The sequence below is a fragment of the Oncorhynchus mykiss genome, chromosome 8 (assembly GCF_057628025.1).
Source record: "Oncorhynchus mykiss isolate SJ-2025 chromosome 8, ASM5762802v1, whole genome shotgun sequence".
Classification (NCBI taxonomy): domain Eukaryota; kingdom Metazoa; phylum Chordata; class Actinopteri; order Salmoniformes; family Salmonidae; genus Oncorhynchus; species Oncorhynchus mykiss.
Genome location: NC_143029.1, coordinates 5,470,921 through 5,496,294, shown reverse-complemented (window position 1 = coordinate 5,496,294; position 25,374 = coordinate 5,470,921). Strand labels below are relative to the sequence as shown.

Genomic DNA, 25,374 nt, shown 5'->3' with positions numbered 1-25,374 from the left:
CCCAGACCCAGACCCAGGCCAGACCCAGATCCAGACCAGACCCAGCCCCAGACCAGACCGAGCCCCAGACAAGACACAGACCAGACCCAGACCCAAACCAGACCCAGACCAGATCCAGACCCAGACCCAGACCAGACCCAGAATAGACCAGACCCAGACCCAGAATAGACCAGACCAGATTCAGACAAGACCAGATTCAGGCCACATCCAGACCAGACCCAGACCAGACCCAGACCAGACCCAGACTAGACCCAGACCTGAAACAGACCCAGACCAGACCCAGAACAGACCCAGAACAGACCAGACCAGATTCAGACCAGATCCAGACCAGACCCAGGCCAGACCCAGACCAGACCCAGATCCAGACCAGACCCAGACCCAGACCAGACCTAGACCCAGACCCAGACCCAGGCCAGACCCAGACCCAGACCAGACCCATACCAGACCCAGACTAGACCCAGACCAGACCCAGATCCAGATTCAGACCAGATCCAGACCAGACCAGACCCAGACCCAGACCCAGACCAGATCCAGACCAGACCCAGACCAGACCTAGACCAGACCTAGACTAGACCCAGACCAGACCAGACCCAGGCCAGACCAGACCCAGACCAGACCCAGGCCAGACTAGACAAAGACCAGACCCAGACCCAGATCCAGACCAGACCCAGACCAGACCCAGACCCAGACCAGACACAGATCCAGACCAGACCCAGATCCAGAACCAGACCCAGACCAGACCCAGACCAGATCCAGACCCAGACCCAGACCAGACCCAGACCAGACCCAGACCCAGACCTAGACCCAGACCAGACCCAGATCCAGACCGGACCCAGATCTAGACCAGACCAGACCTATTGTTATTGTTGCCAGTCTAAAGGGCCCGTCTGTAACCTGTCATGTAGCGAAGCCGCTCGATGCATTATTCAAGTCCGTCTCTCTCTGCAGTTTCATTGGAGAGTAATTCCACTGCATTGTAATTATGCACCCTCCATAAACATCCAGGAGACCAGACCTATCCGCGGTAACAGAAGGATGAGGCCTGCTGGTTACTTCCTGTTTGTGCATTGAGAGTTCCAGTTGAAGGATGAATATGTACTTTGTGAAAAACATGACCTTTATATTCAGACAGAAACAGTCAATGACTAAACTCTCCTCAAAGACCAGGAATAATCCCTGTTGATTAAAATTTTTTTTAATTACGTTCTGTAACACTAAAGATGCATTTAATGACAGCTAAAACAGAGTCAGGCAGGTGCTGTGTGTGTGTGTGTGTGTGTGTGTGTGTGCGTGCGTGCGTGCTTGCGTGGGAGCTGTGGCTCGACGCCAGGATGTTGGGTACAACCTTTATGCCGTGACGTTTGGGGTTAGTAAAAAACGATCTAGAGTTAGTTCCTGCTGAAATGCATGACTGTACGTTTTCTCCCAAAGCCCAGCTCTAGCACGCTTGATTCAGCTCATCAACACTTGTCGACTTTGATCTAGTGTAATACATATTTCTGAACGGTGTTGTTTAGGACTTTCGTAAGTCATTTGTAGGCACTGAAACTTGATGCAATTGTCATAACTGAAAGGACAATGTCGTTAGTGCTACGATGATATTGATTACCGCATTGTTTGTTTAGGAGTTTGCTTAGAAAGGCATTTCACTATACTTGTGCACGTGGCATTTAACAACTTGAAACTTGTAACTGTAGTAATAATGTCAAACTGTAGTAATAGTGTTGTAACTGTAGTAATAATGTCAAACTGTAGTAATAGTGTTGTAAGTGTAGTAATAATGTCAAACTGTAGTAATAGTGTTGTAACTGTAGTAATAATGTCAAACTGTAGTAATAGTGTTGTAAGTGTAGTAATAATGTCAAACTGTAGTAATAGTGTTGTAACTGTAGTAATAATGTCAAACTGTAGTAATAGTGTTGTAACTGTAGTAATAATGTCAAACTGTAGCAATAGTGTTGTAACTGTAGTAATAATGTCAAACTGTAGCAATAGTGTTGTAACTGTAGTAATAATGTCAAACTGTAGCAATAGTGTTGTAACTGTAGTAATAATGTCAAACTGTAGTAATAGTGTTGTAACTGTAGTAATAATGTCAAATTGTAGTAATAGTGTTGTAACTGTAGTAATAATGTCAAACTGTAGTAATAGTGTTGTAACTGTAGTAATAATGTCAAACTGTAGTAATAGTGTTGTAACTGTAGTAATAATGTCAAATTGTAGTAATAGTGTTGTAACTGTAGTAATAGTGTTGTAACTGTAGTAATAATGTCAAACTGTAGTAATAGTGTTGTAACTGTAGTAATAATGTCAAACCGTAGCAATAGTGTTGTAACTGTAGTAATAATGTCAAACTGTAGTAATAGTGTTGTAACTGTAGTAATAATGTCAAACTGTAGCAATAGTGTTGTAACTGTAGTAATAATGTCAAACTGTAGTAATAGTGTTGTAACTGTAGTAATAGTGTTGTAACTGTAGTAATAGTGTTGTAACTGTAGTAATAGTGTTGTAACTGTAGTAATAATGTCAAACTGTAGTAATAGTGTTGTAACTGTAGTAATAATGTCAAACTGTAGTAATAGTGTTGTAACTGTAGTAATAATGTCAAACTGTAGTAATAGTGTTGTAACTGTAGTAATAATGTCAAACTGTAGCAATAGTGTTGTAACTGTAGTAATAATGTCAAACTGTAGTAATAGTGTTGTAACTGTAGTAATAATGTCAAACTGTAGTAATAGTGTTGTAACTGTAGTAATAATGTCAAACTGTAGTAATAGTGTTGTAACTGTAGTAATAATGTCAAACTGTAGTAATAGTGTTGTAACTGTAGTAATAATGTCAAACTGTAGTAATAATGTCAAACTGTTGTAATAATGTCGTAACCGTAGTGATAATGTCGTAACTGTAGTAATAATGTCAAAATTAGGTAATGATACTGTCTGTTCAGTAGTAATAATGATGTCATAACTGTAATAATAATGTCGTAACCATAGTAATAATGTCGTAACCGTCGTGATAATGTCGTAACCGTAGTAATAATGTCATAACCGTAGTGATAATGTCGTAACCGTAGTAATAATGTCATAACCGTAGTGATAATGTCGTAACCGTAGTGATAATGTCTTAACCGTAGCGATAATGTCATAACCGCAGTGATAATGTCTTACACGTAGTAATAATGCCGTAACCGTAGCGATAATGTCGTAACCACAGTGATAATGACGTAACCATAGTGATAATGCCGTAACCGTAGTGATAATGTCGTAACCGTAGTGATAATGTCATAATTGTAGTGATAATGTCGTAACCATAGTGATAATGTTGTGACCGTAGTGAGAATGTCGTAACCATAGTAATAATGTCGTAACCGTAGTGATAATGTTGTAACCGTAGTAATTAATACTGTCAAAATGAGGTAATGATACTGTCTGTTCAGTAGAAATAATGATGTCATAACTGTAATAATAATGTCTTAACGTAGTGATAATGTCATATCCGTAGTAATAATGTCGTAACCGTAGTGATAATGTCGTAACCTTAGTGATAATGTCAAACTGTTGTAATAACGTTGTAACCATAGTAATAATGTCAAACTGTAGTAATAATGTCATAGCTGTAGTAATAATGTCAAAATTAGGTAATGATACTGTCTGTTCAGTAGTAATAATGATGTCATAACTGTAGTAATAATGTCATAATTGTAGTAATAATAATGCCATTTCAGTGGTAATAATTCCATAATTTAAACCTATTGTAACAGTAAGCTGATGCAGGGAAAAACAGGTCCATTCTGACCCTGCCCATAAAACATCACGTTAACATGAAATCTAACAGAGTATCCTCACATATCCCCTTAATGTATCAGGTTATTTCACAAGGTTATAATACCCCCTTACTTTAATCAGCTCTCCTGTCCACCTTTTTATCCCCTCAGAGGACGTTCTTCTCTCTCCGGCACTCTTCTACCCTTCCTTAACCTCTCTTCTTTTCCTCTAAATGTTGATATATTATTATGCAATGCTGTGCTCCACCTTCTCATCCCCACTCTAGCTGGACCTCTCGTTGTCCTCCACCATCCCTGCCTACCAATCCATTAGGAAGGAGGGCCTCTCCTTTCAACCAGTGCCAAGAATGTATCTTTCTCTCTCTCATCTCTCGCTACTCATCTCCCTCTCTTTCCTCATCTCTCTCTCTTTCCCCATCTCCCTCTCTTTCCTCATCTCTCTCCTTTTCCTCATCTCTCTCTCTCTCTCTCTCTCTCTCTCTCTCTCTTCTATTGTTATTGCCTTAGTGTCCTAACTGACCACCCCTGATTTCCCACCCACACACACACACTAACCCCCCCCCCCCCCCCCCACCGAACAGCCAGGTTTTTAGTCACAGTGGCCCATCAATGCTGATTGTTATTGACTGAGCCTCCTATGGTATCAGACAGATGAGTTCCATTAAGATCTATCCTCCACGAAGGAGAAAAGAAGTGGAAAGGAAGTAAGGAGGAACTGGTGATGGGCAACTCAATGCCACAGAGGAGAGAGGAGGACCGCTGGTGGTCTTCAATAGTCCAACCTGAGACGACCTCGCCAGGTAGTCGAACTCTTCTGTTCCCATGCTGAAGACCAGGGCTTGATTACAACCTACTACAATGGTGCCAACATTTTGTGGCTGATCTTTCAACGGGGGAGTGGGTGAAGGTGTCAAAGACCTGACTGGGTCCAGCACCTCACAGTATGACTTGTTATATAAAGACCTGACTGGGTCCAACACCTCACAGTATGACTTGTTATATAAAGACCTGACTGGGTCCAGCACCCCACAGTATGACTTGTTATATAAAGACCTGACTGGGTCCAACACCTCACCGTATGACTTGTTATATAAAGACCTGACTGGGTCCAACACCCCACAGTATGACTTGTTATATAAAGACCTGACTGGGTCCAACACCCCACAGTATGACTTGTTATATAAAGACCTGACTGGGTCCAACACCTCACCGTATGACTTGTTATATAAAGACCTGACTGGGTCCAACACCCCACAGTATGACTTGTTATATAAAGACCTGACTGGGTCCAACACCTCACCGTATGACTTGTTATATAAAGACCTGACTGGGTCCAACACCTCACCGTATGACTTGTTATATAAAGACCTGACTGGGTCCAGCACCCCACAGTATGACTTGTTATATAAAGACCTGACTGGGTCCAACACCTCACAGTATGACTTGTTATATAAAGACCTGACTGGGTCCAACACCTCATCGTATGACTTGTTATATAAAGACCTGACTGGGTCCAACACCTCACAGTATGACTTGTTATATAAAGACCTGACTGGGTCCAACACCTCACCGTATGACTTGTTATATAAAGACCTGACTGGGTCCAACACCCCACAGTATGACTTGTTATATAAAGACCTGACTGGGTCCAACACCTCACCGTATGACTTGTTATATAAAGACCTGACTGGGTCCAACACCTCACCGTATGACTTGTTATATAAAGACCTGACTGGGTCCAACACCCCACAGTATGACTTGTTATATAAAGACCTGACTGGGTCCAACACCCCACAGTATGACTTGTTATATTGTTATATAAAGACCTGACTGGGTCCAACTCCCCACAGTGTGACTTGTTATATTGTTGTGTGGGTGTTTATGTACTGAGGAAGCTGCAACTTGGTTCCAGAAGAAAGCCACTTTCAATTTCCTGATGTTGGGGGCTTTCATCAAGGTTAGTGTTTCTTGGTGTCACGTCGTCAACAGGCTATTGAACACACAGCACATATAAGCCTGGGATATCAACCCTTCAGAGTTGAACCTCAGTGGGAGGGACCATACAGTATAATTCTATAGGAGTGACCTCACTGAGTAAATCATTTCGTCATCAGGCTACGTCCTTTGCTAGCGATAAGCATTCTCCCTGGTCGTCACTTGTTAACACAGCCACAAAGTTATAATTATGGCTGAACACAGCCCACTTCCATAATCGATCTTCTTAAAATGTGACATATTTCGTGCGTGAAGATAAGCATCTGCCTCTGATACCAAAGGTTGCAAGTTTGAATCCAGCGATAGAAAGTTGTTTTAGAGATTTTCTTTCCTCTTGAGGATCGGACCATTTTTTCAAATTTTCACCTAAAATGACACACCCAAATTTAAATGCCTGTAGCTCAGGACTTGAAGCAAGTATATGCATATTCATGATACCATTTGAAAGGAAACAGTTCGAAGTTTGTGGAAATGTGAAATCAATGTAGGATAATATAACACATTAGATCTGGTAAAAGATAATACAAAGAAAAAAACATGTTTTTTTTATCACCTTTGAGGTGCAAGAGCATGGTCATAATGTATTATTCCAGCCCAGGTGCAATTTAGATTTTGGCCACAAGATGGCAGCAGTGTATGTTCAAAGTCTTAGACTGATCCAATGAACCATTGCATTTATGTTAAATTTTTTGTATCAAGACTGCCCAAATGTGCCTAATTTGTTTATTAATAACTTTTCAAGTTCATAACTGTGCACGCTCCTCAAACAATAGCATGGTATTCTTTCACTGTAATAGCTACTGTAAATTGGACAGTGCAGTTAGATTTACAAGGATTTAAGCTTTCTGCCAATATCAGATATGTTGATATCCTGGGAAATTTCCTGTAGAGGTTAATTAATGCCTAAACTTAATTAAACACATTTGCAACATCTTCGAAATTTTATGTTTGAGAAACATGGATGAGTGTCTAATTCTGACATAAGACTGTGAGACCTAGTTGGGCCTACAGCTCATGTTCTATATTAGCAGGTCAGGGTCGGGTACGAGCCTCAGATTTTCACTTTGTCACATATTGTCACACCCTGACCTTAAGAGATCTTTTAATTCTGTATTTGGTTAGGTCAGGGTGTGACTAGAGTGGGCAATCTATGTTGTCTATTTCTTTGTTGGCTGTGTATAGTTCCCAATCAGAGGCAGCTGTCTATTGTTGTCTCTGATTGGGGATCATACTTAGGCAGCCTTTTTCCCACCTTAGTTTGTGGGATCTTGTTTTTGTATAGTTGCTTTCCAGCCCTACAGAACTGTGCGTTTCGGTTTGTATTTGTTGTTTTTCGGTGTCATCAATAAAAGAAAGATGTACGCCTACCACGCTGCACCTTGGTCTACTCCTTCCAACGACGAGCATTACAGAAGATCCCACCACAAACGGACCAAGCAGCGTGGCCAGAAGAAGCAGAGACGGGAGAGAAGTGAGTGGAGCACCTCCTAGACGTAGGAGGAGACTCCGGGGTTCGCAACCACGGGGTGGTTGGCGGAGCCAGGGGTTGTACCAGAGCCAACTCCCCATGGGGAGCGTGTGGCCAGGCAGGCACCATGTTTTGTGGTGATACGGGCAGGCACCATGTTTTGCGGTCTCCAGTACGCATCCACAGTCCGGTGTGTGCTGTGCCAGCTCCCCAGACTTGCCGTGCAAAAGTGGGCATCTGTCCAGGTTGGATGGTGCCGGCTCAGCGCGCCTGGTCTCCAGTGAGCCTCCTCGGTCCAGGATATCCTGCGCCGGCTCTATGCGCTGTATCTCCGGTGTGCCTTCACAGCCCAGTGCGTCCTGTGCCAGTTCCCCGCACTTGCTGTGTGAAGGTGGTCCTTTGTCCAGGACGCGTTGTGCCAGCTCTATGCTCCAGACCTCCAGTGCGCCTCCACGGTCCAGTATATCCTGTGCCAGCTCCAGGCACCCGGCCTCCAGTGCGTGTCTCCAGCCTGGTACGTCCTGTGCCTGCTCCACGCACAAAGCCTCCAGTGATTATCCATGGTTCAGAGCCTCCAGTGATGATCCATGGCCCGAAGCCTCCAGTGTTGATTCATAGCCCGGAGCCTCCAGTGTTGATCCATGGCCCGGAGCCTCCAGTGACGATCCATGGCCCGGAGCCTGCAGAGACGATCCAAGGTCCGGAGTCTCCAGCGACGGTCGGCAGTCCAGAGCCTCCAGCGGCGGTCGGCAGTCCAGAGCCTCCAGCGACAGTCTGCAGTCCGGAGCCTCCATCGACGGTCTGCAGTCCAGAGCCTCCAGCGACGGTCGGCAGTCCGGAGCCTCCATCGACGGTCTGCAGTCCAGAGTCTCCAGCGACGGTCGGCAGTCCAGAGCCTCCAGCGACGATCGGCAGTCCAGAGCCTCCAGCGACGGTCGGCAGTCCAGAGCCTCCAGCGACGGTCGGCAGTCCGGAGCCTCCAGCGACGGTCGGCAGTCCGGAGCCTCCATCGACGGTCTGCAGTCCGGAGTCTCCAGCGACGGTCGGCAGTCCAGAGCCTCCAGCGATGGTCGGCAGTCCAGAGCCTCCAGCGATGGTCGGCAGTCCAGAGCCTCAATAAAATAAAGATGTACGCCTACCACGCTGCACCTTGGTATACTCCTTCCAACGACGTGCTTTACACATATAGTCAGGCGGTTGGGATGGGTTATTAGCAATTGCAGGTAGGTGAACAATAAACTAACACACACACACATACACAAAGCTAACATCAACATCATTCCCAGCGTATTTAAAGTTGGGTAAACATGAATACTCACTACAACACAGTATGACTTCCCTAACACTACACACGTCATTGGGGCAACACGGGCCTGTTATCTCCTCATCTCTTTATATGGATAGTCCCATGTGTAAACGCTCTACAGACTATTACAGACCATCAGTAACATTTCAACGACAGACGTAGGATCTTAATTTGAGCCAGTTTGCTACAGCAGGAACAGAATCCTGCAGCAACACGAAATGTGAATTATTATGTCGATTATAATTAATGGATATTTTTGTAAGGGTTGATACATTTTTTTTTTTTTTGTACGGGAAAATCAAGTCTGAAATTTCAAAGTGGAAGTTATAAACTTCAGAAGCCATTTAAAAACTAAAATAGACTAAAAGTCTAAAATGCCCTCCATTGCAACAAAGTTCTCCTGCAACAGGGTGATCAAATTAAGATCCTATATATATATATATATGCAAATATCTACTAACCCTAACCTTAGCTTTAACCCTGACCTTAGCCCTTATCCTAATTCTAAACTTAACCCTTACCCTCAACCTAAACCTAACCGTAACCCCGTCCGTATCCTTACTAACCAGTTGTTTATCAACAGAAGGTTTGTTGATAGTATGACCATCTGTAGAGCATCTACAAATGGAAAATGCGGACTATCCAAATAAAATGGGACCAATGGAACGGAGCAGAAGATTGTATTGTACCTAATATTTGATTATGTCGTTAGCAACATCTTTTTTTTGGGGGGGGGGGGGGGGTTGAAAGTTGTAAAAATTTGCAATGTTCATGATATGACGTCGTTTTACTTACTTGTATGTTGCTCTGGATTAGAGCGTCTGCTGACTAAAAAAAAATAGAAATAAAAATGGCATTTAGCAGACACTTTTATCCAAAGCAACTGGTTTTGTAACCCTGGTAACTCTCAACTGGTTTAGTATATCTGTGACTGTAACCATGGCAACTGTCAACTGGTTTAGTATATCTGTGACTGTAACCCTGGCAACGCTCAACTGATTTAGTATATCTGTGACTGTAACCTTGGCAACTGTCAACTGGTTTAGTATATCTGTGAATGTAACCCTGGCAACTCTCAACTGGTTTAGTATATCAGTGACTGTAACCCTGGCAACTGTCAACTGGTTTAGTATATCTGTGACTTTAACCCTGGCAACTCTCAACTGGTTTAGTATATCAGTGACTCTAACCCTGGCAACTGTCAACTGGTTTAGTATATCTGTGACTGTAACCCTGGCAACTCTCAACTGGTTTAGTATATCAGTGACTGTAACCCTGGCAACTGTCAACTGGTTTAGTATATCTGTGACTTTAACCCTGGCAACTCTCAACTGGTTTAGTATATCTGTGACTGTAACCCTGGCAACTGTCAACTGGTTTAGTATATCTGTGACTGTAACCCTGGCAACTCTCAACTGGTTTAGTATATCTGTGACTGTAACCCTGGCAACTGTCAACTGGTTTAGTATATTTGTGACTGTAACCCTGGCAACTGTCAACTGGTTTAGTATATCTGTGACTGTAACCCTGGCAACTGTCAACTGGTTTAGTATATCTGTGACTGTAACCCTGGCAACTGTCAACTGGTTTAGCATATCTGTGACTGTAACCCTGGCAACTGTTAACTGGTTTAGTATATCTGTGACTGTATCCTTGGCAACTCTCAACTGGTTTAGTATATCAGTGACTGTAACCCTGGCAACTGTCAACTGGTTTAGTATATCTGTGACTGTAACCCTGGCAACTCTCAACTGGTTTAGTATATCTGTGACTGTAACCCTGGCAACTGTCAACTGGTTTAGTATATCTGTGACTGTAACCCTGGCAACTGTCAACTGGTTTAGCATATCTGTGACTGTAACCCTGGCAACTGTTAACTGGTTTAGTATATCTGTGACTGTATCCTTGGCAACTGTCAACTGGTTTAGTATATCTGTGACTGTAACCCCGTCAACTCTCAACTGAGTCACAATGGGACCACATAGGATCATCCAACAGTTAATGTACTGGGGCCTCATCAGAGGTGAATCGCTGTGAGTGAGTGACTGAGGGAGTGAGTGGTACTATACCTTGTATGGTCCTTTTGAAGAAGGCTTTGCAGGCCTCACAGGAGGCGACCCCATAGTGGTAACCTGATGCGATATCCCCACACACCAGACACAGCCTTTTTGGTATTGCATTCAACATATACTCGCACTTGATTGGAGAATCATCCGCCACGCCCTCTCCGCAGTCGTCATACCTCCGGAGACAGGCTCCGCCCCCTCCCAGCATGCCCGGGTTGAACATGGGCGGGGAGTCGAGGACGTGCGAGCTTCCGTTGAGGTTGTTTACGTTGATGTAACTGCCGCTGACGTCGCTATTGGCCGAGGGGCTGTGGTGGCTGATGGTGTCAACCAACGAGGAGGAGGGGGAGGAGGGCTCAGTCTTGATATAGGAGCCGCAGCTGGAGGTCAGGTGACGCTCCTGGAGGTCAGAGGGCATCCTGCTCAGCAACCTATAGGAACACAGGAAATAGAGGAGAAAAAAACTGTATATCACTTTATCTTTATTTGAATGTTTTGAAATGATTGTGTACCACCCAGTTCTTCCGGTATTGTGCAAAAGGACTGTCTAAGAAAGAGACAGATAGTGAGACCTACAGTGACCTTTCTGAGTGTGCACCTTTACCGTTCTCCTTTCCTCTGACCTCCCGGGGACCGTCTCCTGACCTCCAGCTGACCTTTTTTGTCCTTATATCTTTCTAAATAAGAGGGATTTATTTTGTGCGTAAACAGAATGAGAAAATATCCGTAACTTCTCATTTCTGTGATGTTAACTCAACGGAAATAGAATAAAGTGAATGAAACTCGAAACACGCTGTTAAAGGGAGAGTTGTTGTTGCTCTCAGCATGCGCAGAATCACGGCTATTATGACCCAATCTCAATCAATAGTCCTGGTTGGATAAAACACGGTGCTGAGTTACCACAAGGAGATGAGGGAACGAGCAGAGGGCGTGTGTGTGTCTGTGTGTCTGTGTGTCTGTGTGTCTGTGTGTCTATGTGTCTGTGTGTCTGTATATATATGAATATATATGAATATGTACAGCAAATATATAAATATATACGGCAAATGTATAGATATATACGGCAAATATATAGATGTATACGGCAAATATATAGATATATACGGCAAATATATATACGGCAAATATATGAATATGTACGGCAAATATATAAATATATAAATATATACGGCAAATATATAGATATATACGGCAAATATATTAATATATATGGCAAATATATGAACATGTACAGCAAATATATATATGGCAAATATATATATATACGGCAAATATATAAATATTTAAATATATAAGGCAAATATATGAATATATACAGCAAATATATAAATATATACGGCAAATATATGAATATATACGGCAAATATATAAATATATATGGCAAATCTATGAATATGTACAGCAAATATATAAATATATAAATATATATGGCAAATATATATATATATATACGGCAAATATATAAATATTTAAATATATAAGGCAAATATCTGAATATATACAGCAAATATATGAATAAATATGGCAAATATATGAATAAATATGGCAAATATATGAATATGTACAGCAAATATATAATTATATATATGGCAAATATATGAATATGTACAGCAAATATATAAATATATATGGCAAATATATTAATATGTATGGCAAATATATGAATATGTACAGCAAATATATGAATATATATGGCAAATATATAAATATGTATGGCAAATATATGAATATGTATGGCAAATATATGAATATGTACAGCAAATATATAATTATATATATGGCAAATATATGAATATGTATGGCAAATATATGAATATGTACAGCAAATATATAATTATATATATGGCAAATATATGAATATGTATGGCAAATATATGAATATGTACAGCAAATATATACATATATACGGCAAATATATGAATACGTACAGCAAATATAGAAATATATATGGCAAATATATGAATATATATGGCACATATATGAATAAGTACGGAAAATATGTGAATATGTATGCTAAATATATGAATATGTACAGCAAATATATGCATTTGTACATATGCAGTTTTTAGAATCAGGCAGGGACAATCTTAGCCCTCTGTCCTAACTGCTGGAATGAGATAGACGCTACGCTACACACAGAGACACACACACACACACAGACACACACACACCCAGCCATGTATCGACCCTCTCCCTTCCTTCCTTCCGGCTTTCAGACCTAAACCCTACTCTCATTTTCCCAGACATTTCTTATGCATTTTTAATCAGTCAGACCAGACGGTTAACATAATTAGTCAGACCAGACGGTTAATATCATTTAGATGGGGATGGAGATATGGGATATGTTCTGTTGGGCTGCATTCAACAGAGGATGAGTGCCAAATGATCCCCTATTCCCTATAGTGGACTACTTGATTATTACTTTAATGTAACCTTTGTTTAACTAGGCAAGTCAGTTTAAGAACAAATTCTGGTTTATAATGACGGCCTACTTCGGCCAAACCCGGATGACACTGGGCCAATTGTACACCGCCCTACGGGACTCCCAATCACGGCCGTTTGTGATACAGCCTGGAACCGAACCAGGGTGTCTGTAGAGATGCCTCCAGCACTGAGATGCAGTGCCTTAGACCGCTGCACCACTCGGGAACCCACAGACAAGACCCATGGGTTGATACCAGGATCCATGAGTTTATACCAGGTTCCATGGGTTGATACCAGGATCCATGGGTTGATACCAGGATCCATGAGTTGATACCAGGATCCATGGGTTTATACCAGGATCCATGGGTTGATACCAGGATCCATGAGTTGATACCAGGATCCATGGGTTTATACTAGGATCCATGGGTTTATACCAGGACCCATGGGTTGATACCAGGTTGCATGGGTTGATACCAGGATCCATGGGTTGATACCAGGATCCAGGGGTTTATACCAGGATCCATGGGTTTATACCAGGATCCATGGGTTTATACCAGGACCCATGGCTTTATACCAGGATCCATGGGTTTATACCAGGACCCATGGGTTTATACCAGGATCCATGGGTTTATACCAGGACCCATGGGTTGAAGGTAGTGCACTACGAAGGGATTAGTGGGCCATTTGGGTTGCAATAACAGGCTGTGTCTAATAAAATATTAAACAGACTGGAGTTTTAATCTGGACTGTAATCTAGATTTCACTTGTAAAGTATAGCCTATTCTATTTTCTGCTGGAGGGAGTTGAGAAGTGTAAAGAAATCAAATGCTTATTATATCATTCAGCATTCACAGACAGAAAGATGGAGGAATTATCATTGGGAATATAATTAAGAATCTGTGTGTATATCAGTGGGAATATAATTGAGAATCGGTGGGTATATCATTAGGAATATAATTGAGAATCTGTGTGTATGTCAGTGGGAATATAATTGAGAATCGGTAGGTATATCATTAGGAATATATTTGAGAATCTGTGTGTATATCAGTTGGAATATAATTGAGAATCTGTGGGTATATCAGTGGGAATATAATTGAGAATCAGTGGGTATATCAGTGGGAATATAATTGAGAATCAGTGGGTATATCAAATCAAATTGTATTTGTCACATACACATGGTTAGCAGATGTTAATGCGAGTGTAGCGAAATGCTTGTGCTTCTATTTCCGACAATGCAGTAATAACCAACGAGTAATCTAACCTAACAATTCCACAACTGCTACCTTATACACACAAGTGTAAAGGGATAAAGAATATGTACATAAAGATATATGAATGAGTGATGGTACAGAATGGCATAGGCAAGATGCAGTAGATGGTATCGAGTACAGTATATACATATGAGATGAGTAATGTAGGGTATGTAAACATAGAAAACTGGCATTGTTTAAAGTGGCTAGTGAGACATGTATTACATAAAGATGGCAAGATGCAGTAGATGGTATAGAGTACAGTATATACATATGAGATGAGTAATGTAAGTAATGTAAGGTATGTAAACATTATATTAAGTGGCATTGTTGAATGTGGCTAGTGATGAAGTTTTTACATCAATTTCCATTATTAAAGTGGCTGGAGTTGAGTCAGTATGTTGGCAGCAGCCACTCAATGTTAGTGGTGGCTGTTTAACAGTCTGATGGCCTTGAGATAGAAGCTGTTTTTCAGTCTCTCGGTCCCTGCTTTGATGCACCTGTACTGACCTCGCCTTTTGGATGATAGCGGGGTGAACAGGCTTGTTGTGGTTGTTGTCCTTGATGATCTTTATGGACTTCCTGTGACATCGGGTGGTGTAGGTGTCCTGGAGGGCAGGTAGTTTGCCTCCGGTGATGCGTTGTGCAGACCTCACTACCCTCTGGAAAGCCTTACTGTTGTGGGCGGAGCAGTTGCCGTACCAGGCGGTGATACAGCCTGACAGGATGCTCTCGATTGTGCATCTGTAAAAGTTTGTGAGTGCTTTTGGTGACAAGCCAAATTTCTTCAGCCTCCTGAGGTTGAAGAGGCGCTGCTGCGCCTTCTTCACAACGCTGTCTGTGTGAGTGGACCAATTCAGTTTGTCTGTGATGTGTACGCCGAGGAACTTAAAACTTACTACCCTCTCCACTACTGTCCCGTCGATGTGGATAGGGGGGTGCTCCCTCTGCTGTTTCCTGAAGTCCACGATCATCTCCTTTGTTTTGTTGACGTTGAGTGTGAGGTTATTTTCCTGACACCACACTCCAAGGGCCCTCACCTCCTCCCTGTAGGCCGTCTCGTCGATGTTGGTAATCAAGCCTACCACTGTAGTGTCATCCGCAAACTTGATGATTGAGTTGGAGGAGTGCATGGCCACGCAGTCGTGGGTGAACAGGGAGTACAGGAGAGGGCTCAGAACGCATCCTTGTGGAGCCCCAGTGTTGAGGATCAGCGGGGTGGAGATGTTGTTACCTACTCTCACCACCTGGGGGCGGACCGTCAGGAAGTCCAGTACCCAGTTGCACAGGGCGGGGTTGAGACCCAGGGTCTCAAGCTTGATGACGAGTTTGGAGGGTACTATGGTGTTAAATGCTGTAGTCGAGCTGTAGTCGATGAACAGCATTCTCACATATGTATTCCTCTTGTCAAGATGGGTTAGGGCAGTGTGCAGTGTGGTTGCGATTGCGTCGTCTGTGGACCTATTGGGGCGGTAAGCAAATTGGAGTGGGTCTAGGGTGTCAGGTAGGGTGGAGGTGATATGGTCCTTGACTAGTCTCTCAAAGCACTTCATGATGACGGAAGTGAGTGCTACGGGGCAGCAGTCGTTTAGCTCAGTTACTTTAGCTTTCTTGGGAACAGGAACAATGGTGTCCCTCTTGAAGCATGAGGGGACAGCAGACTGCGATAAGGTTTGAATATGTCCGTAAACGCATGCTCTGAGGACGCGGCTGTGGATGCCATCTTGGCCTGCAGCCTTGTGAGGGTTAACGCGTTTAAATGCTTTACTCAGTTCGGCTGCAGTAAAGGAGAGTCCGCAGGTTTTGGTAGCGGGCCGTGTCAGTGGCACTGTGTTGTCCTCAAAGCGAGCAAAGAAGTTATTTAGTCTGTCTGGGAGCAAGACATCCTGGTCCGTAACGGGGCTGGTTTTCTTTTTGCAATCCGTGATTGACTGTAGACCCTGCCACATACCTCTTTTTTCTGAGACGTTGAATTGCGACTCTACTTTGTCTCTATACTAACGCTTAGCTTGTTTGATTGCCTTGCGGAGGGAATAGCTACACTGTTTGTATTCGGTCATGTTTCCGGTCACCTTGCCCTGGTTAAAAGCAGTGGTTCGAGCTTTCAGTTTTGCGCGAATGCTGCCATCAATCCACGGTTTCTGGTTTGGGAATGTTTTAATAGTTGCTCTGGGTACTACATCGCCAATGCACTTTCTAATGAACTCGCTCACCGAATCAGCGTTTTCGTCAATGTTGTTGTTGGACGCAATGCGAAACATATCCCAATCCACGTGATCGAAGCAGTCTTGAAGCGTGGAATCAGATTGGTCGGACAGCGCTGACCAGACCTGAGCGCCGGAGCTTCCTGTTTTAGTTTCTGTCTGTAGGCTGGAAGCAACAAAATGGAGTCGTGGTCAGCTTTTCCGAAAGGAGGGTGGGGGAGGGCCTTATATGTGTCGCAGAAGTTAGAATAACAATGATCCAGGGTTTTGCCAGCCCTGGTTGCACAATCGATATGCTGATAGATTTTAGGGAGTCTTGTTTTCAGATTAGCCTTGTTAAAATCCCCAGCTACAATGAATGCAGCCTCAGGATATGTGGTTTCCAGTTTGCATAGAGTCAAATAAAGTTTGTTCAGGGCCATCGATGTGTCTGCTTGGAGGGAAATATATATGGCTGTGATTGAAATCGAAGAGAATTCTCTTGGTAGATAATGCGGTCGACATTTGATTGTGAGGAATTCTAAGTAAGGTGAACAGAAGGACTTGAGTTCCTGCATGCTGTTATGATCACACCACGTCTCGTTAATCGTAAGGCATACTCCCCGCCCTTCTTCTTACCAGAGAGATGTTTGTTTCTGTCGGCACGATGCGTTGAGAAACCAGCTGGCTGCATCGACTCCGTTAGCATCTCTCGAGTGAGCCATGTTTCCGTGAAGCAAAGAACGTTACAGTCTCTGATGTCTCTCTGGAATGCTACCCTTGCTCGGATTTCATCAACGTTGTTGTCAAGAGACTGGACATTGGCGAGTAGTATACTAGGGAGCGGTGCGCGATGTGCCTGTCTCCGGAGCCTGACCAGAAGACTGCTTTGTCTGCCCCTTTTACGTCGTCGTTGTTTTGGGTCGCCGGCTGGGATCCAATACATTGTCCTGGGTGGTGGGCAAAACACAGGATCCGCTTCAGGAAAGTCGTATTCCTGGTCGTAATGATGGTGAGTTGACGTTGCTCTTATATTCAGTAGTTCCTCCCAACTGTATGTAATGAAGCCTAAGGGTACCAATGTAAGAAATAACACGTAAAAAAAACAAAATACAAAATACTGCATAGTTTCCTAGGAACGCGAAGCGAGGCGGCCATCTCTGTTGGGAAGTCGACGCCGGAAACCACCATCTCAGTGGGTTTACCATTGAGAATCATCGGGTATAATTTGAACTTTTTAAAATGTAGTAATGTGGATTATCTAAATATCACCATGGAGACTTTAAGATACTGTTATTCCTGGAAGCTTTTTGTTGCTTTGTACTTTACTGCTGTTTTGATGCCCTATATACTTTATCCTTGTGGGCTAATAGAGGTGATCTAGTTGTGTTACTTAGCCAGTGAGACACGAAGGGTTAATAGTTCCACTACACTATGAATTTCCACTACACTATGAATTTATCCAAAGAGAGGACATTTGATTGTTAAGGGTTAAGCTGCCATGGCAGAACAAGGCATAAATCACAACGCTGAACACACACACACACACACACACACACACACACACACACACACACACACACACACACACACACACACACACACACACACACACACACATTGTACAGGAGAGCCAAGGAGCCATGCATGAAATGAGTTCATTAATCTCTGTTTGACAGTCTGTCCTGTCCTTGTTCATCGACATAAACAGAACCCTCCCATTCTCTTCCCTTCACGTCTGACACGTAGATTGTGTGTGTGTGTGTGTGTGTGTGTGTGAGTGCTTGTGGATGGGTGTGTGTGTGTGTGAGTGCTTGTGTGTGTGTGTGTGTGTGTGTGTGTGTGTGTGTGTGTGTGTGTGTGTGTGTGTGTGTGTGTGTGTGCGTGTGTGCATGCGCGTGTGTGTGTGCAAGGTTGTGTGTGTGTGTGTGTGCGTGTCTGTGTGTGTGTGTGTGTGTGTGTGTGTGTGTGTGTGTGTGTGTGTGTGTGTGTGTGTGTGTGTGTGTGTGTGTGTGTGTGTGTGTGTGTGTGTGTGTGTGTGTGTGTGTGTGGACTGTATTACTAGTGTAAGTTGGCTTATCTTTTCCTCTCATTTTGTTCAGGTGTGTAAATGATTCAGGTTTGCATTTTGTTCAGGTGTGTAAATGATTCAGGTTTGCATTTTGTTCAGGTGTGTAAATGACTCAGCTTTGCATTTTGTTCCGGTGTGTAAATGATTCAGCTTTGCATTTTAATTCAATGTTGGCTTGCGGTTTCAAGCAGCTTGATGTATTCAGTCCTTGCAGACTGTGTTCCTGAAGAACGTACACATACTACAGACAGACGTATGTGGACACCTGCTCGTCCAAAATCTCATTCCAAAATCATGGACATTAATATGGAATTGGTCCCCCCTGTGCTGCTACTCTTTTGGGAAGGCTTTCCACTAGATGTTGGAACATTGCTGCTATAACAGCCTCCACTCTTCTGGGAAGGCTTTCCACTAGATGTTGGAACATTGCTGCTATAACACCCTCCACTCTTCTGGGAAGGCTTTCCACTAGATGTTGGAACATTGCTGCTATAAGAGCCTCCACTCTTCTGGGAAGGCTTTCCACTAGATGTTGGAACATTGCTGCTATAACAGCCTCCACTCTTCTGGGAAGGTTTTCTACTAGATGTTGGAACATTGCTACTATAACAGCCTCCACTCTTCTGGGAAGGTTTTCTACTAGATGTTGGAACATTGCTGAGGGGACTTGCTTCCATTCAGCCATAAGAGCGTTAGTGATGTCGGGCACTGATGTTGGGCGATTAGGCCTGGCTTGCAGTCCGCGTTACAATTCATCCCAAAAGTGTTCGATGGGGATGAGGTCAGGGCTCTGTGCAGGCCAGTCAAGTTCTTCCACAAAAATTTCAACAAACCATTTCTATATGGACCTCGCTTTGTGCACGGAGGCATTGTCATGCTGAAACAGGAAAGGGCCTTCCACAAACAGAATCGTCTAGAATGTCATTGTAGCGTTAAGATTTTTCACTTCACTGGAATGAAAGGGCCTAGGGCGAACCTTGAAAAACAGCCCCAGACCATCATTCCTCCTCCACAGAACTGTACAGTTGGCACTATGGATTCAGGCCGGTAGCGTTCTCCTGGCATTCGCCAAACCCAGATTCATCCGTCGTCAGACTGCCAGATGGTAAAGCGTGATTCATCACTCCAGAGAACGTGTTTCCACTGCTTCAGAGTCCAATGGCAACGAGCTTTACACCACTCTAGCCAACGCTTGGCTTTGCGCATGGTGGTCTTAGGCTTGTGTGTGGCTGCTCAGCTATGGAAACCCATTTCATGAAGCTCCTGCTGAACAGTTCTTCTCCTGAAGTTGCTTCCAGAGGCAGTTTGGAATTCGGTAGTGAGTGTTGCAACCGAGGACAGAAAATGTTTACACACTTTGCGCTTCAGCACTTGGTGGTCCCGCTCTGTGAGCTGGTGTGGCCTACCAATTTGCGGCTGAGCCGTTGTCTTTCCTAGACTTTTCCACTTCACAATAACAGCACTTACATTTGACCGGGGGAAGCTCTAGCAGGACAGATATTTACGAACTGACTTCTTGGAAAGGTGGTATCAGAAGACAGTGCCACATTGAAAGTCACTGAGCTCTTCAGTGAGGGCCATTGTACTGCCAATGTTTGTCTATGGAGATTGCATGGCTGTGTGCTCGATGTTATACACCTGTCATCAACAGGTGTGGCTGAAATAGTCGAATCCACTAATTTAAAGGGGTGCCTTTAAACCACAGTGATACTCATTTTCTATTGCTCTTCAGTAAAGCCATTCACTGCAGTCGTGGAAAAAGTTCCCAATTTTCATACTTGAGTAAAAGTAAAGATACCTTAAAAAGTAAAAGTCACCCAGTAAAATACTACTTCAGCAAAAGTCTAAAAGTATTTGGTTTAAAATGTACTTAAGTATCAAAAAGTAAAAGTATGACTCTTAAAAAATGTGACATTTTTGAGGTACGATCATGAATATCCTACAAACAGGACATCAAAAAAATTATAAAATCTTACGTTTCACGGAATCGTGGCTCAATGATGACATGGATATTCAGCTAGCTGGATATACGCTGCACAGGCAAGATAGAATGGGGGGGGGGGGGGGGGGGGTGTGGTCTGTGCATACAGGATACAAAGGGAAGCACAGCCACGAGTTGGTCAGTGACACGAGCCTACCAGACGAGCTAAATCACTTCTATGCTCGCTTCGAGGCCAACACTGAGGCATGCATGAGTGCATCAGCTGTTCCGGACGACTGTGTAATCACGCTCTCCGTAGCCAATGTGCGTAAGACCTTTAAACAGGTCAATATTTACAAGGCTGCGGGGCCGGACGGACTACCAGGACGTGTGCTCCGGGCATGTGCTGACCAACCGGCAGGTGTCTTCACTGACATTTTCAACATTTCCCTGATTGAGTCTGTAATACCAACATGTTTCAAGCAGGCCACCATAGTCCCTGTGCCCAAGAACACAAAAGCAACCTGCCTAAATTACTACAGACCCCTAGCACTCACGTCCGTAGCCATGAAGTGCTTTGAAAGGCTGGTAATGTTTGGATCAACCTAAGAAAATAACTGTTTACAAGAAAATAACTAAATGTTTTGAAGCCAAACATACGATTCAGTACCAACTACTACAAAGTTGTGACCTATTTCTTTTAACATTCAACATCCCCCTTTTTGTTAAACCTAATAAATAACGCAGATACAAACTAATATGTATACAACCCATTTTTGCATGTTGTTCCAAGTTGATTTCTCACTTTGGAATTACCTATCCACATTTCTTCAATTGGCTAACAAGCAATTAAATCAATGTCCTGTTAATCAAGATATTAACTTAGTTTCATCACATGAAATCATGACTCCAAACACCTTCTTTACCTAAGACTTTCACATTAACTGGTTACAATCTCATATATATATATATTTTTTTTTTGAACCTTGATATAACTAGGCAATTCAGTTAATTAAGAACAAATTCTTATTTACAATGACGGCCTACACCAACCAAACCCGGACAACACCGGGGAAATTGCACGCCACCCTATGGGACTCCCAATCATGGCTAGCCTGGAATCAAACCAGGGTGTCTGTGACACCTCAAGCACTGAGATGCAGTGACTTAGACCGCTGCGCCACTCATAGGCCCATTGGGAAACATTCCCAGGCTCTTTTGTCTATTTACACAGATATGATTTAAAATTCAGTGCTTGCAGGGAACATGCTGTATAATCATAAAATTATACAGAAAACATTACCTGGAATGACATTCACTGTCATGGGTGAACAAACTGAAAACCAGGCATCCAATAGGCCACACTACCAAATCTTCTGTTAGGCTGTAGCTAGTACGTTGCGCCCACTGCAATGTGAATGTGGTATTTAGAAACTTCCGTTCAGTTCAAAACATCACATTGATCAGACAAATTCATTATTATTTATTATTATTTGATTTCAAACTAATTGAATAGAATAGGATGAACAAACCAAAGTGTAATTTTGGATCATAACAATCAGAAAAAGCATTTCAGATTAACTTTTTTTACAGTGTGTACTGTACCCATCCACACCACATACCAGCTAGCAGCTACTGTCATTAATAAACATGTCACTCTGCGATTGTCGGAACAGGGTGGCTCAAAACCAACACTTTTCCCACCACCTGCTCTCTCCATCCATCAGCAGAAATCTAAAGTTCTAATTCCTAATTCTCTGGCCAGGGCACCCGTTGTTATTGCTGTTACTTACACCAGACCAGACCCAGGCCCGATGATTCACCCATTTCTACAGCATCTATCCAGGCCCAGTGACACAGCCATCTATCCAGGCCCAGTGACACAGCCATCTATCCAGGCCCAGTGACCCAGCCATCTATCCAGGCCCAGTGACCCAGCCATCTATCCAGGCCCAGTGACACAGCCATCTATCCAGGCCCAGTGACACAGCCATCTATCCAGGCCCAGTGACCCAGCCATCTATCCAGGCCCAGTGACACAGCCATCTATCCAGGCCCTGTGACACAGCCATCTATCCAGGCCCAGTGACCCACTCATTTCTACTGCATCTATCCTGACCAACAGCTGAACTATAACTATAAGCACTGCATAACACACAATATACACAATATATAATATAGGCTGGCCTACTATGCAAAATATCACTAAAATCTCCTTTAATTTAAAAGAGCTGGGGATAAAACGTACAACTAATGTATTTAATACCATGGAGCTATTGATTGTGGTATTGGATTTTCCTTGTCATATTACTTTTGTTTCCAGAACTAACCCAGAACTAACCCAGAACTAACCCAGAACTAACAAAACACTAACAAAACTGAGACTGTAAGACACTGTAAGAACAATAAAAACCCAATACTGTGCTGCAAGAATCAGACTGAGAATCAGACTGTCACATCATTCAAATTATATCAATTAACTGTTCGAATTGCAGAATTTTTTCCCAGAAATCTATTTGCTGGACCTGTTATGTTGTCATGGAATGAGAGGTCAGATAAAATAAAGCTTTTATCGTTAAACACTCTTAATTTACTCTTATATGAATAAACATCTGTCAATTATTCTCTTCGTCTTAATGTCACTGGTTGTTCTAAACTACATTTCTGCTTCTATCCCATCCCGTCAAGAAAATAACACGCGTAACCAAGGGAAGTCTAGCAGTCTGAGCTGGCACACGTTTCTACAGGGTCGGAATAGGTCTGAGTACAGCTTACTGTCTTTCTCCACTGTTATCCTCTCTGTCTTTCTCCACTGTTATCCTCTCTCTTTCTCTACTGTCGTCCTCTCTGTCTTTCTCCACTGTCATCCTCTCTGTCTTTCTCCACGGTCATCCTCTCTGTCTTTCTCCACGGTCATCCTCTCTGTCTTTCTCCACTGTCGTCCTCTTTGTCTTTCTCCACTGTCGTCCTCTCTGTCTTTCTCCACTGTCGTCCTCTCTATCTTTCTCCACTGTCGTCCTCTTTGTCTTTCTCCACTGTCATCCTCTCTGTCTTTCTCCACTGTCATCCTCTCTATCTTTCTCCACTGTCATCCTCTCTATCTTTCTCCACTGTAGTCCTCTTTGTCTTTCTCCACTGTCATCCTCTCTCTCTTTCTCCACTGTCATCCTCTCTGTCTTTCTCCACTGTCGTCCTCTCTCTCTTTCTCCACTGTCATCCTCTCTATCTTTCTCCACTGTCGTCCTCTTTGTCTTTCTCCACTGTCGTCCTCTTTGTCTTTCTCCACTGTCGTACGTCTTTCTCCACTGTCATCCTCTCTGTCTTTCTCCACTGTCATCCTCTCTGTCTTTCTCCACTGTCATCCTCTCTGTCTCTCTCCACTGTCACTCTCTGTCTTTCTCCACTGTCATCCTCTCTATCTTTCTCCACTGTCGTCCTCTTTGTCATTCTCCACTGTCATCCTCTCTGTCTCTTTCCACTGTCATCCTCTCTGTCTTTCTTCACTGTCATCCTCTCTATCTTTCTCCACTGTCATCCTCTCTGTCTTTCTCCACTGTCATCCTCTCCGTCTTTCTTAACTGTCATCCTCTCTGTCTTTCTCCACTGTCGTCCTCTCTGTCTTTCTCCACTGTCATCCTCTCTATGTTTCTCCACTGTCATCCTCTCTATCTTTCTCCACTGTCGTCCTCTTTGTCTTTCTCCACTGTCGTCCTCTCTGTCTTTCTCCACTGGCGTCCTCTCTGTCTTTTTCCACTGTCATCCTCTCTGTCTTTCTCCACTGTCATCCTCTCTGTCTTTCTCCACTGTCATCCTCTATATTTTTCTCCACTGTCATCCTCTCTATCTTTATCCACTGTCATCCTCTCTATCTTTCTCAACTGTCATTCTCTCTGTCTTTCTCCACTGTTATCCTCTCTGACTTTCTCTACTTTGTCCTCTCTGTCTTTCTCTACTGTCGTCCTCTCTGTCTTTCTCCACTGTCATCCTCTCTGTCTTTCTCCACGGTCATCCTCTCTGTCTTTCTCCACTGTCGTCCTCTTTGTCTTTCTCCACTGTCGTCCTCTCTGTCTTTCTCCACTGTCGTCCTCTCTATCTTTCTCCACTGTCGTCCTCTTTGTCTTTCTCCACTGTCATCCTCTCTGTCTTTCTCCACTGTCATCCTCTCTATCTTTCTCCACTGTCATCCTCTCTGTCTTTCTCCACTGTCGTCCTCTTTGTCTTTCTCCACTGTCATCCTCTCTCTCTTTCTCCACTGTCATCCTCTCTGTCTTTCTCCACTGTCGTCCTCTCTCTCTTTCTCCACTGCCATCCTCTCTATCTTTCTCCACTGTCGTCCTCTCTGTCTTTCTCCACTGTCGTCCTCTTTGTCTTTCTCCACTGTCGTACTCTCTGTCTTTCTCCACTGTCATCCTCTCTGTCTTTCTCCACTGTCATCCTCTCTGTCTTTCTCCACTGTCATCCTCTCTGTCTCTCTCCACTGTCACTCTCTGTCTTTCTCCACTGTCATCCTCTCTATCTTTCTCCACTGTCGTCCTCTTTGTCATACTCCACTGTCATCCTCTCTGTCTCTCTCCACTGTCATCCTCTCTGTCTTTCTCCACTGTCATCCTCTCTGTCTTTCTCCACTGTCATCCTCTCTGTCTCTCTCCACTGTCACTCTCTGTCTTTCTCCACTGTCATCCTCTCTATCTTTCTCCACTGTCGTCCTCTTTGTCATTCTCCACTGTCATCCTCTCTGTCTCTCTCCACTGTCATCCTCTCTGTCTTTCTCCACTGTCATCCTCTCTGTCTTTCTCCACTGTCATCCTCTCCGTCTTTCTTAACTGTCATCCTCTCTGTCTTTCTCCACTGTCGTCCTCTCTGTCTTTCTCCACTGTCATCCTCTCTATGTTTCTCCACTGTCATC

The 25,374-nt window shown here is 43.5% G+C and overlaps 1 protein-coding gene across 1 annotated transcript in view; it reads right to left on the bottom strand.

Moving 5' to 3' along the window:
• LOC110538345 (steroid hormone receptor ERR2-like) overlaps positions 1-25,374 on the bottom strand; it is a 103,556-nt gene that overhangs the window by 50,820 nt on the left and 27,362 nt on the right. Inside the window, exon 2 of the mRNA XM_036984605.2 lies at positions 10,623-11,050. Within this exon, the coding sequence (XP_036840500.1) occupies positions 10,623-11,037 (415 nt within the window). The 5' untranslated portion in view covers positions 11,038-11,050. The remainder of the gene's footprint in view (positions 1-10,622; positions 11,051-25,374) is intronic.